Source organism: Microtus oregoni, unplaced genomic scaffold (assembly GCF_018167655.1).
Source record: "Microtus oregoni isolate MIOR12 unplaced genomic scaffold, Mior012 000007F_ref0000211, whole genome shotgun sequence".
In the NCBI taxonomy this organism is placed as follows: Eukaryota; Metazoa; Chordata; class Mammalia; order Rodentia; family Cricetidae; genus Microtus; species Microtus oregoni.
In genome coordinates this window covers 22,282,544-22,295,000 of record NW_024543066.1, presented here as the reverse complement: position 1 = coordinate 22,295,000, position 12,457 = coordinate 22,282,544, and the positions used below count along the sequence as shown (strand labels likewise).

The window sequence follows — 12,457 nt, the reverse complement described above, 5'->3', positions numbered from 1 at the left end:
CTGGGATAAGCTTTTCAATTCATCAGCACCTTCAGCTACTAAAGTCTCTCTAGTCACCCTGTTTCCTGGGAGCCCAGAGAGCACTGAAAACCCATGGCATGAACTATACTACAAACTTAAAGAGATAAATGCATTTGATTATCCTGAGTCATCCATTGTGAGTGGCAATGGAGCTGCTGACCTGTATATGAAACTTCTGGCAGCTTGGGGAAAATGATGTTTCTGTCTGGGTAAACTGATAAAGGATAGGAATGAGCTCTGAGATAAAATTAACTAACTTCAGAATCTGGTGAAGGACAATAAAGAACTTAGTGATAAAATTGATAAGGGGGGGCTTTAGGTACACATAAACAGCTTAAAGATTTCTAAGTGTGCCCTGGAAGGGAACCTTATCTTAAGCAATCACAGAGCTCGAGAAAATCAAACTGAAGTTCTCGTTATAAATTTGGCTGAATTATATAAAAAATTCAAGACCCAGGCTCAGAAGGTGTCAGTGGTTAATGGAAGGACATTAACTGGTAAAGAATGGGATTCTATACCTTGGGATGGGGACGTGTGGGAGGACCCTAGTAAAGCTGAGAACTTTGAGCCCCCAGATTCTCAAGAGTTTATCCCACCTGAGAAAGTAGTACCCTCAGCCCCACCCCTTGAAATACTGCCTTTTTCATTTTTCACTGAGGAAATTAATCCTTCATTGGCTGCTAAACCAGGAGTGAAGGTCATGCCAGGAAAGAGAATACTGATGACTCCCACCGATAGTTGCCTCTAGACCCTATAACCAGATCTAAGGCAAAGCAGGCTCCTAAAGGGGAAGTAGGAAGTACACTCAAGGAGGAGGGGCACTATACTACTAAAGAGCTTAATGTGTTTGCTAATTCATTCAAGCAGAAGTCTGGGGAGTACGTGTGGGAATGACTCTGGGACTTTCTGTCCATAGCCAGCCACTACTGGAGTAGCTGGACTGCAGCCTGTAAGTCACTTCAATAAATCCCCTTTAGATATGTATTCATTCCAAGAACTCTGTAACTCTGGAGAGACCTAGTACACAACGAGTAGAATGAGGAAATACTGGACCAAAGCAAGTTGAAAACCAGCAGGGCAAACTCCAAATTCTTTACCTCCATGTCAAAATGTTCTTCATATATCCAAATCTGTCCAGCTCTGTTGACTGTAACACATTTCTCTCTCTCGGGCTGGTTCTACACCCAGTCTGTAGCTCTTCTTGGAATGTATCCCATGACTCTGGCATCTCCAACATCATGGGGTTTCTGATGAAATCTAGATTTTGCCTTCACAGATTCATGCAATGCCTCTTTGGGTCTTGATTCAGGGACACCCCTGACACGCACATGGTCCCAGTGACTTTCTTAGCCATGGAGGGAGATTCCATAACCCCTTTCTTGTATTTTTGACCCTAAAGCCAGAACCATGTGGTCAAAGCTGCCCAGTGCTGCTGCTTGCTGGGGCTGGAACCCGGCCCCTCATTAATCACACTCGCTTCAGCTTTCTGTGGTTGGTGATTCTGTCATTGATTAAGCTTTTCTTTAACTCCTTTTCTGAGTTGGAAGCTTAGCTGGGCGGGTTCTTGCCCTGAGGTCACCACTCCCTTTACATGGTATGGCATCAGGCTATTTTTTAATCTCCTTGAGAACTGGATTCAGTTCCACTACAGTTCCTAGAGCTCTCATTCTTCCCAAACTGTAAACTTTTATTTTTCCTTGCTCAGTTTGCTCTTTTTCATTCTAGATCTGCAGAAGACTGGACACTAGTAACCAAGCAGCAGAGTCCATACTAGGCTATCTTGAAATCTCTGCTGCCAGTGCCATTAATTCAAAACTCTTCAATTTAGCTTCAGGCAGATTTTTCATTCAGGGACAAAAAGCAGCCAAATTCTTTGCCAAAATATCACAAGAAATGTCTCTAGGTTTCTTACTAATATTCTTCCCATCTGAAGCTTCTTGAGCTGATTTCTACAGTTAAAATCACCCTTATCACACTGTTTTTGATGCTCCTACAAGGATGGACCCTTAAGTCTCACTTTCTAGTACAAAGTCCCAATGTCTTCCGTATTCCTCCAATGAACAGAATGTCTGTCACAGCAAAACTTCACTCCCGGTACCAACTTCTGTCTTAGTCACTGTTCTACCGTTGTGAAGAAACACCACGACCAAGGCAACTCTTTTTTTTTTTTAAATATTTATTTATTATGCATACAATATTCTGTCTGTGTGTATGTCTGCAGGCCAGAAGAGGGCACCAGACCTCATTACTGATGGTTGTGAGCCACCACGTGGTTGCCGGGAATTGAACTCAGGACCTTTGGAAGAGCAGGCAGTGCTCTCAACCACTGAGCCATCTCTCCAGCCCAAGGCAACTCTTAATAAAGACAGCATTTAATTGGGGGCTTGCTTACAGTTTTAGAGGGTTAGCCCATTAATTATCATGGTGGTGAGCATGGTGGGGACATGTAGGCAGGTGCTGGAGCAGTAGGTGAGAGCTATATTCTGATCCACAGGCAGGCAGGCAGACACACACACACACACACACACACACACACACACACACACGGCTTGCCATGGGCTTTTGAAACCTCAAAGTCTACTCCCAGGGACATAGCTCCTCCAACAAGGCTGCACCTCCTAATCCTCTAATCCTTACAAAGAGCTCCACTCCCTGGTGACGAAGCATTCAAATATATGAACCTATAGGTCCATTTTATTGAAACCATCACACATGGAAAACGTAATATCGTAAAGACAGATTCCATTGTAGACCCTAGGCATCTGAGACCTCATGGTGTAGATGAATTCGGCCCTCCCAAAGGCCAATAAAACCTGAGCCAGACAACAGCACTGATAGCCATTCTCCTTCCCCCAGTGAGAGGAAGATGAAAAATTTCATGTGGCCATAGTCTCCTCTCTAAAGGCAGTTTTCAGTTAAGTCTGTGGTTTTTGTGTAGCTATTTCCACACGAGATATGGTCCTAGGAACCTGGCTGATAACTGGGCTGTTTGATGACCTCTGTGTCCTAGAAGCCCAGCAGCGCTGATTGGCTACTTCTCGAATTAATGAGTGACTGTGGCCATAAGAAGAAGAAGTGGCACAAATTGCTGGCTGAAATTCTGCCCATACCCATAAGAGGCCCAACTCCTACCTGTGCTCAGGTGTGAGCACCGCCTCTCTGTAGTCTTCATCACCTTCAGAGGAGTCAAGCTTGGAATGGTCCTGCCGCAGTAGCTGCTCCCACTTCTGCTCCATGGCCTGTTCTCTTTGGGGGGGGGGGGAATGAGAGCCTGAGCTGGTCATCAGCACTGCTACCCTCTCTGTACCCATCTCCACAGGCTGCAGGGATTCTCCCCATCCTCTAGAACACAGTAGGCCTAGGAAGTGCCAGGCTACTTTCCTGGTATCTAATATCTACTTCCTGAGGGGTGGAGTTCTGTGTCTCTAGTGGGCAAGGCTGAAAGAAGGCAGCTTTGGCTGCACAGCATTCAGCGCGTTTTCATTTGTGATCTTGTTTGAACATATCAGGGCTCAACCACATGATGAGAGGACGCTTGTACCCCCTGGTCCTCGGCAGCCCAGAGCCTTCCCTCCCATTATCATGGACCCTTGGGAAGAACAATTCTATTTCCTGCTAAGGTCCTAAAAGCAGCCTTATACCTGATCATTTCTAGCCCATGTGACTGGTTCTCTCATGTCACATGTCTAACTCTTCAATCCCCAACCAACCTAGAACCTAGCAGGTTGGGACCCATCAGAAGCTTGGAGCCCTCCGCAGGCCCTCGTTCTCTCAGCTCTGCTGCATTCTCACCATCACACCCACTCCTCCAGGACAGTCTGTGCATGCACAACAACACACTCTGGCCCCTTAGGACGCTTCCGTGATTCAGCGGGTGTTTGGGTCCAACCAGTTTATCACATCACTGCTTTGTCTCCTACCACATCCCTCTTACCTGTCAGCACCTGGAGTTCCTGTCACAGCCTCCCAGGAGCAGCATGGCCTGTCCTATCTGCCTTTACAAGACATCACCCCTCCCCCTGCAAGGATCAAGGACCAGCCTGCTATTTGGGGCCCTTTCTTAGCAACTTGACAATATGGAAAATACCAGATTCAAGATATGTCCCGGTGAGGATAGTGGCACCATTAATTCCTACATCAAGTCTACATCTCAAGATATGTCCAGGTGAGGAGCGTGGCACCATTAACTCCCTACATCAAGTCTCCATCTCAAGATATGTCCAGGTGAGAAGCGTGGCACCATTAACTCCCTACATCAAGTCTCCATCTCAAGATATGTCCAGGTGAGGAGCGTGGCACCATTAACTCCTACATCAAGTCTCCATCTCAAGATATGTCCAGGTGAGGAGCATGGCACCATTAACTCCCTACATCAAGTCTACATCTCAAGCAACAACGACAACCAAACAATAGTCCTGAGATATTAAAAAATAAAACCACGGAGGAAGGAGACAGATTGATTCTGAGAGCAGACAGAATGGATAAAACTAGGGAAAACAACTGTCCATCCCATGAGTATCCCTAACTCTACTCTGGGCAAGCATGCAGGGCTGTGAGTTCTGACCAAAGAGCCTGTGAAGACAGGCAGGGATGCTTCCAGCAGCAGTTAGGAGGCAGGAGCTCAATGTGCCTGTGCCTGTGCACAGACATGCACTTAGTCCATGTGCACACATGCACACAGGAAGGACGGGGAGGAAAGAATTAGGTCACGAGAATAATGAACAATCATCTGCTTACATGCCACCAAATGGCAGGTCAGCCAGCAGGCCCACACAGGAGCAGCTGTTCCTGGCCACTTCACAGCATGAGGAGTCGGCTGGGCACAGGAGGAGTCTGCAGTCCCACTCAAATGGCCCCTCCTCCTCCCTGAGAGTCACACCAAAAGAGACTGACAGGTGCTGGTTGCTGACACCAGCTATACCCCCTAAGAGACTTCGACTTCTGACCAACTTTTGCCTTCAGAAACTGCAGAGGGGAATAGTTCTCTCTGAGCAGTGGTGGTGCTGTGTGACAGGAAAAAGGCCAGCGTGATCAGATAACATGAGAAGGAAAGAAGGCCAAAGGTGCTGATACAGCACAGGACAGAGGCCAGACTCAGGCCGAACCACAGCTGTCTTCTTTTCAATGGCCCTCTGACGGGACACCCTTGTGCCATGAACTGGGTAAGGGAGGAGGCTGGGAGCAAGAGGGACCTGGGATGAGGGCTTTGATCCTCATATAGATGGAGGCACCCGGCCCTGGACCTGACTGTGAGCTATGTTTCTTCCTAGTCAGAACACACAGGGTAGGCCATGCCTGCCAGGAAGGCTGCCCCACATCCCCACAGGGAGCTGCACTGAGCCCTCAGTCTACATTTGTGTCATTGCACGCTCACCTCTTCTCTTGCAGTAAGTAGTCTAGGTTGTTGACATAGCACTCCGAGCCCCCAGAGGAAATCTGGAAAGACAGGACACAGGCATGGGGAGGATTTGGCATGAATGTATTCTGCTTGCTTTTCTGAACCGATGATATGGTCACATGAGTTTCTAAAAATTCAAAATAATGAAAGATCTCTCCCAGTGCCTGGCTACAGGCAACCCCAGGTGAATGTGCTTGTGGGCTTTCAGGTGTTGCTATACCAGGACAAGCAAGCAGTAATTTCATCAACCCCTGTAATTCAAACAGAATATGCCACATGCCTCATCCTGCACTGTGCTCTTTCCAATCAGAAATATATCTTGAGTGTCATTTCATATCATTGCCAAAGAGATTATGTATTTGTGTACATGTGTAGGTATTTGTGTGTATGTGTATATATGCACATGTGCATGTGTGCGTATGTGTGTGCATTGGTTTGCAAATGTATGTGTGTGCATGTGTGTATATATGTGTGTACAGGTTTGCATATGTACGCATGTGCATGTGTGTATATGTATATATGTGTGTGTGTCTGTGCATGTGTATGTATCTGTGTGTGCATGTTATATGTTCAATTGACATTGCCAGGTTGTTCTTATACATGACTAGAACACAATTCATTAGTTCTCCAGTGGCAGGCATTTAGGCTACTGACAATCTTAGGCTACTGTATATAATTGAAACACTATGCTTGGAATAAATTTCCTGAGTCCATGGGCCCTTAAGCGTCCCCCACTGTGCTTCCCACAGGACCTCCCTGAGTCTCCATTTAGGATCTCTATTACTGCACTCCAGTCAGTCTTTGTGTGTACCAAGCCCAGATCCTGGCCCTGAGGTCCTTCGTTGCTGCAAGATCGGCCCCTAACCTTAGACATAAATGCCTTGGGGGTCCCCATGCAGAAATGACATTGAATCTGGTGCTACCCCCGGGCTTTCATCAGGAAGACTTAGGAGTAGAAACACGGGCAGGAGTGGAGCCTGGCTTGAGGCCTGCACTCTCAGCTGTGAGGGCCCTTGGGCTGGGGAGAGGTTAGATATATAATCAAGCAAGAGTTGGGCAGGGGGCTAAGTGCACAAGGAGAGTTGGGGTACGGCTATGGGAAGGGGCGGCCAGAAAGGGTGGGCTTGTGGGCAACTAAGAGAGGTCACTAAAAAGAGGCCCATGATCTAATCTACATGGGAAGTAAAAAAAAGACAAGATCTCCTGAGTAAATTGGGAGCATGGAGACCTTGGGGGAGGATTGAAGAGGGGAGGGGAGAGTCAGGGAGGGGAGCAGAGAAAAATGTAGAGCTTAATAAAAATTTTAAAAAAAGAGGCCAATGAGGTAAAGTCGAGGTGGCGGGGGTGGGGAGAGGCTTACTTACCTCTGGAGTCACAGCCTGTTGACTCGGACCTGCCATGCTCCAGAACAGTTCCTCCAGTGAGGCCAGCCCCACCTTCTGGTCTGGGGGCTTCTTCTCCAAGTCCTTATGTGGTCTCCTGTGAAGCTCAAGTACCTTCTTGTTCTTGTTCAGGAACTCTATAGGTGGTGGGCTCCAATCAGTGGGGAACGAGTCTCGAGGCATCTGCATCTTGGGCCTCTTCAATGGTCTGTGAGGAAGAGCCACCGTGGAGCTGCAGAGCGGTTGCACTGAGCAGAGAAGAGCGTGGTCCTGAGTTAGGAAAAGGACAGGCAGGCACAACAGTGGCTTGAACCCCTGTGGATATGAAAGAGTACTATGGTGTCCCCATCCACCCCATCAGTGTCCCAGACACTAAATCACACTGGGCACAGAGAGGGACGATTTGGAATTGCTATGTATTGATTGTAAGGGTAATAAGTCCTCCATCATGATGCCTTTGGCCCTGCCCTCATCATGTTTCTACCTGAGCAGGTAATGCCTACCTCCTCAACAAGGAAGGCAAGCAAAGTCTTCTGGTCCTGGGCATCTGAAAACTTTGGGATGCTCTGTCCTCAGCGGAACTCCTTGACAGGTGAGGTGACCTCCAAAAGAAACCTAAAGACTAAATCCTTGTGTTTCCCAGAGGAAGGGCCTGGTTCCCAGGAGGAATTCCTTCTCCAGGGCTGTTACGAGGAGTAGGCATTGTGCCTGAGAGATAAGCTGTATTCTAAGATGATATCATGTCCCACATCATCCGGTCTGAATTTAGGAACTCCTATTCCAACTGGTACCATCCTGTTTGTTACAAGAGGTGGGACTGGGTGACAACTTTCTGGATAAAGTACCACATACCAAAATTAAATCAAGACCAGATAAAAATTTAATAGATCTACAACCCATAAGAAAATAGAAACAGTCATCAAAAGCCTCCCAATCAATAAAAGCCCAGGACCAGGTGGCGTCAGTGCAGGATTCTACCGGAATTTCAAAGAAGCGATAATACGGATACTCCTCAAATTGTTTCACACAATAGAAACAGAAGGAACACTGCCAAACTCTTTTTAAGAGGCTACAGTTACCTTGATACTAAAACTACACAAAGACTCAACAAAACAAGAGAATTACAGACCAATCTCCCTCATGAACATTGATGTAAAAATACTCAGTAAAATACTGGCAAACCTAATCAAAGAATACATCAGAACCATCATCCACCATGATCAAGAAGGCTTCATCCCAAAGATGCAGGGATGGTTCAACATATGAAAATCCATCAATGTAATCAATCTATCATATAAATAAGCTGAAAGAAAAAAAAAACAAGATCATCTCATTCGATGTTGAAGAAACCGTTGACAAAATCCAACACCCCTTCATGAAAAAGGTTTTGGAGAGGTCCATGAAACAAGGAACATTTCAAAACATAATAAAGGCAATAAACAGCAAGCCAACATCCGGCATCAAACTAAATGGAGAGAAACTCAAAGCAACTCCACTAAAATTAGGAACAAGACAAGGTTGTTCACTTCTCTCCATATCTATTCAATATAGTTCTTGAGGTCCTTGCTAGAGCAATAAGACAACAAAAGGAGATCAAAGGGATACAAATTGGAAAGGAAAAAGTCAAACTTTCACCATTTGCTGATGATATGATAGTAAATATTAAGTGACCCCAAAAATTCTACCAGGGAACCCATACAGCTGATAAACACCTTCAGAAATGTGGCGCGATACAAGATCAACTCACAGTAAACCTCCTATATACAAATGATAAAAGGGTTGAGAAAAAAAATCAGAAACATCACAAAGGCTACAGACAACATAAAATATCTTGGGGTAACTCTAACAAAACAAATGAAAGACCTGTATGACAAGAATTTTAAATCTTTGAAGAACAAAATTGAAGAAGATTTCTGAAAATGGAAAATGAAAAAAAAATGATCATGGATAGACAGAATTAGCATAGTAAAAATGGCAATCTTACCAAGAGCAATCTACAGATTCAATGCAATGCCCATCAAAATCCCAGCACAATGCTTCACAGACCTCGAAAGAACAATACTAAATTTCATATGGGGAAACAAAAAACACAGGAGAGCCAAATCAACTCTGTACAATAAAGAAACATCTGGAGGCATCACCATCCCTGACTTCAAGCTCTTTAGAGTTATAGTAACGAAAACAGCTTGATATTGGCATAAAAAAGACAGGAGGACCAATGAAATCAAATCAAAGATCATTATATTAAAACACACACTTATGAACATCTGAATTTTGACAAAGAAGTTAAAAATATAAAATGGAAAAAAGAAAGCATTTTCAACAAATGATGCTGGTATAATTGGAAGTCAACATGTAAAAGAATGCAAATATATCTATATCTATGGCCATGCACAAAACTCAAGCCCAAATGGATCAAAGACCTCAGCATAAATTTATCCATATTGAACCTCATAGAAGAGAAAGTGGGAAGCACACTTGAACTCATTGACATGGGAAACCACCTCCTAAATATAACACCAGTAATACAGACACTGAGAGCAAATATTAACAAATGGGACCTCCTGAAACTGAGAAGCTTCTGTGAAGCAAAGGACATGGTCAATAAGACAAACAGCAGCCTAGAGAATGGGTAAAGATCTTCACCAACCCCACATCCAACAGAGAGCTGATCTCCAAAATATACAAAGAACTCAAGAAACTAAACATCAAACTACCAAATAATCCAATTAAAAAGTGGGGTACAGCTCTAAACAGAGAATTATCAACACAAAAATCTCAAATGGCTGAAAGACACTTAAAGAAATGTTCAACATCCTCAGTCATCAGGGAAATGCAAATAAAAAACAATTGTGAGATACCATAGAATGGCTAAGATCAAAAGCACTGATGACAGCTTATACTGGTGAGGATGAGAAGTAAGGGCAATACTCCTCCATTGCTGGTGGGAGTGCAAACTTGTACAGCTGATGTGGAAATCAGTATGATGATTTCTCAGAAAATTCGGTATCAATCTACCTCAAGACCCAGCAATACCACTTTTGGGCATATACCCAAAAGATACACAATCAACACAATCTTGTGGTGACAAGAACATTTGCTCAAGTATGTTCATAGCAGCATTATTCATAATAGCCAGAACCTGGAAACAAACTAAATGCCCCTCAACCAAAGAACAGACAAAGAAAATGTAGTTCAATTACACAATGGACTACTATTTGGCAGTAAAAAACAATAACATCTGTAAATTTGCAGGCAAACAGACGAAACTAGAAAAACCATCCTGAGTAAGGTAACCCAGACCCAGAAAGACAAAAATGTATGTACTCACTCACAAGTGGATACCAGACATAAAGCAAAGGAAAACCAGCCTACAGTCCACGACCCCAGAGAACAAGAACCCTTTTCCAGAAACAGAAGCAAATGCAGAGATACACAACTAAACAATGGGCCGAGCTCTAGGCAAACAGAGTGTTGAGCGATAACATGGACAAAGGGATTAAGATGGTGATGGGGAAACCCACAGAATCAGCTGGCCTGAACTAGTGGAATCACTGATTCCAAACTGACAACTGGGGAACCTATACAGGACCAAGCTAGGGCCCCTGAATACAAGTGACAATAGTGTGACTTGGGCAGTATATGGGGTCACTGGCAGTGGGACCAGGATATAACGCTAATGCAGGAACTGACTTTGTGGAGCCCACTCTCTATGGAGAGATACCTTGCCAGCCTAGACATGGGTGGGGAGAGGGCTTTGGTCCTGCCTCAAGGAGGTGCTGGGACAAACTTCCCAGGGGTGGCCTTAACTTCTCTGGGGAACGGATGGGGGTAGGGTGGGGGGAAGGGGAACCAGTGAGAGGAGGAGAGAGGGGTTACTAGAATTGGTATGTAAAAAAATAAATTAATAAATAAAATTTTAAAAATACTCACTGCTCTTGCAGAGGACCTGAATTCCATTTCTAACACCCACATTAGAGCTCATAACTCCCAAAAACTCCAGTTCAAGGAGATCTGGTTCCCTCTTCTCATCTCCACAGGCATCCATGTGCACATGGTGCTCATACATACGATTAGGTACACACACATAAATAAAATTTAAAATAAAATAAAATAATCTTTAAAAAACCAAAATAACCAGGCATGGTGACACAAGCTGATGTGGGAGTGTCATATATCAATCTGTTGCTTTCATTGGTTAATTAATAAAGAAACTGCTTGGCCTGATAGGTTAGAACATAGGTTGGTGGAGTAAACAGAACAGAATACTGGGAGGAAGAGGAAGTGGGGCAGACACGATGCCTCTGCTCTCCAGGGCAGACACGATGAAGCTCCGACCCAAGATGGATGTAGGCTAGAATCTCCCTGGTAAGTCACCACCTCATGGTGCTACACACATTAATAGAAATGGGCCAAGCAGTGTTTATATGAATACAGTTTGTGTGTTGTTATTTCGGGGCATACGCTAGCCAGGTGGCCGGGAGCCGGGTGGCAGGAACGTGGCCCGCAGCTCCTACAACAACAAGCCTTTAATCCCAGCACTCAAGAGGACAGAGGCAGGTGGCTCTCTCTGTGAATGAAGCTACTCTGGTCCATACAGAGTTCCAGGCCAGCCAGGAGACCTTGTCTCAAAAAAATAAAACAAATAAAAATGTCACTGTCAGCTGGTTACAGGACTAAGTGAAGATACTCTTCAGGGCTGGTAGTCTCAGGTCCCCAAATGTCCAAGGCCCAGGGACTGGACGAGCAGACTTAGAAACATATGGCTCTAAACCATAAGATATAGGGGCTGTTATCCAGGTCAGAGATTAAAGTTCCAGACATCTGGGTTAGAGGTTTATCAAAAAAACTTTAATTGGAGCTGAAGAGATGGTTCAGAAGAGCACTAGCTGCTCTTCCAGAGGTTCCAAGTTCAATTCCCAGCAACTACACGGTGGCAAACCATCTATAATGAGATCTGGTGCCCTCTTCTGGTGTTCAGGCATACATGCAGGCAGAACACTGAATAATTAATGAATACATAAATCTTTTAAAAAAAAAAAAGCTTGCAGGGAGATGGTGGTGCACGCCTTTACTCCCAGCATTCAGGGAGGCAGAGGCAGGCAGATCTATGTGAGTTCGAGGCCTTCCTGGTCTACAGAGTGAGTTCCAGGACAGTCAGAGATACACAGAGAAACCGTGTCTTGAAAAAAACCAAAAACTGCTAGGTGGTGGTGGTGCACGCCTTTAGTCCCAGCACTAGGGAGGCAGAGGCAGGTGGATCTCTGTGAGTTCAAGGCCAGCCTGGTCTACAAGAGCTAGTTCCAGGAAAGGCTCCAAAGCTACAGAAAAACCCTGTCTCAAAAAACAAAAAAACAACAACAACAACAACAACAAAAAAAAATCCCCCCAAAAAAACGCCAAAAAAACCAAAACCAAAAAAAACCCCAAAAAACAAAAAAACCCAAAAAACAAACAAAAAACAAAAAAGAAAAAGAAAAAAAAAACTAAAAACAAAAAACCCAAAAAGCTTTCATCTCCAGCAACCCCACAGCTTAAGTCCCTGCAATCCTCAGCTTCCAGCGGTAGTGAGTGGCGGCAGCAGCAGCACTGCAAACAGCGACATCTACACAGGCTCCAAGGTGCTGGGACCCTCAGCCTACAGAGGTCAGTGTCC

The 12,457-nt window shown here is 44.8% G+C and overlaps 1 protein-coding gene across 2 annotated transcripts in view; it reads right to left on the bottom strand.

The window, feature by feature from the left end:
* Fam178b (family with sequence similarity 178 member B) overlaps positions 1 to 7,049 on the bottom strand; it is a 96,227-nt gene extending 89,178 nt beyond the window's left edge. The window contains exons 1-3 of one of the 2 annotated variants that reach the window (XM_041656380.1): positions 6,784 to 7,049; positions 5,396 to 5,457; positions 3,154 to 3,267 (exon numbers count right to left, since the gene is read on the bottom strand). In XM_041656380.1, the coding sequence (XP_041512314.1) occupies positions 3,154 to 3,267; positions 5,396 to 5,457; positions 6,784 to 6,990 (383 nt within the window). In that variant the 5' untranslated portion in view covers positions 6,991 to 7,049. The remainder of the gene's footprint in view (positions 1 to 3,153; positions 3,268 to 5,395; positions 5,458 to 6,783) is intronic. The other variant, XM_041656381.1, reaches the window with a different exon arrangement.
* Positions 7,050 to 12,457: the final 5,408 nt, after the last annotated feature.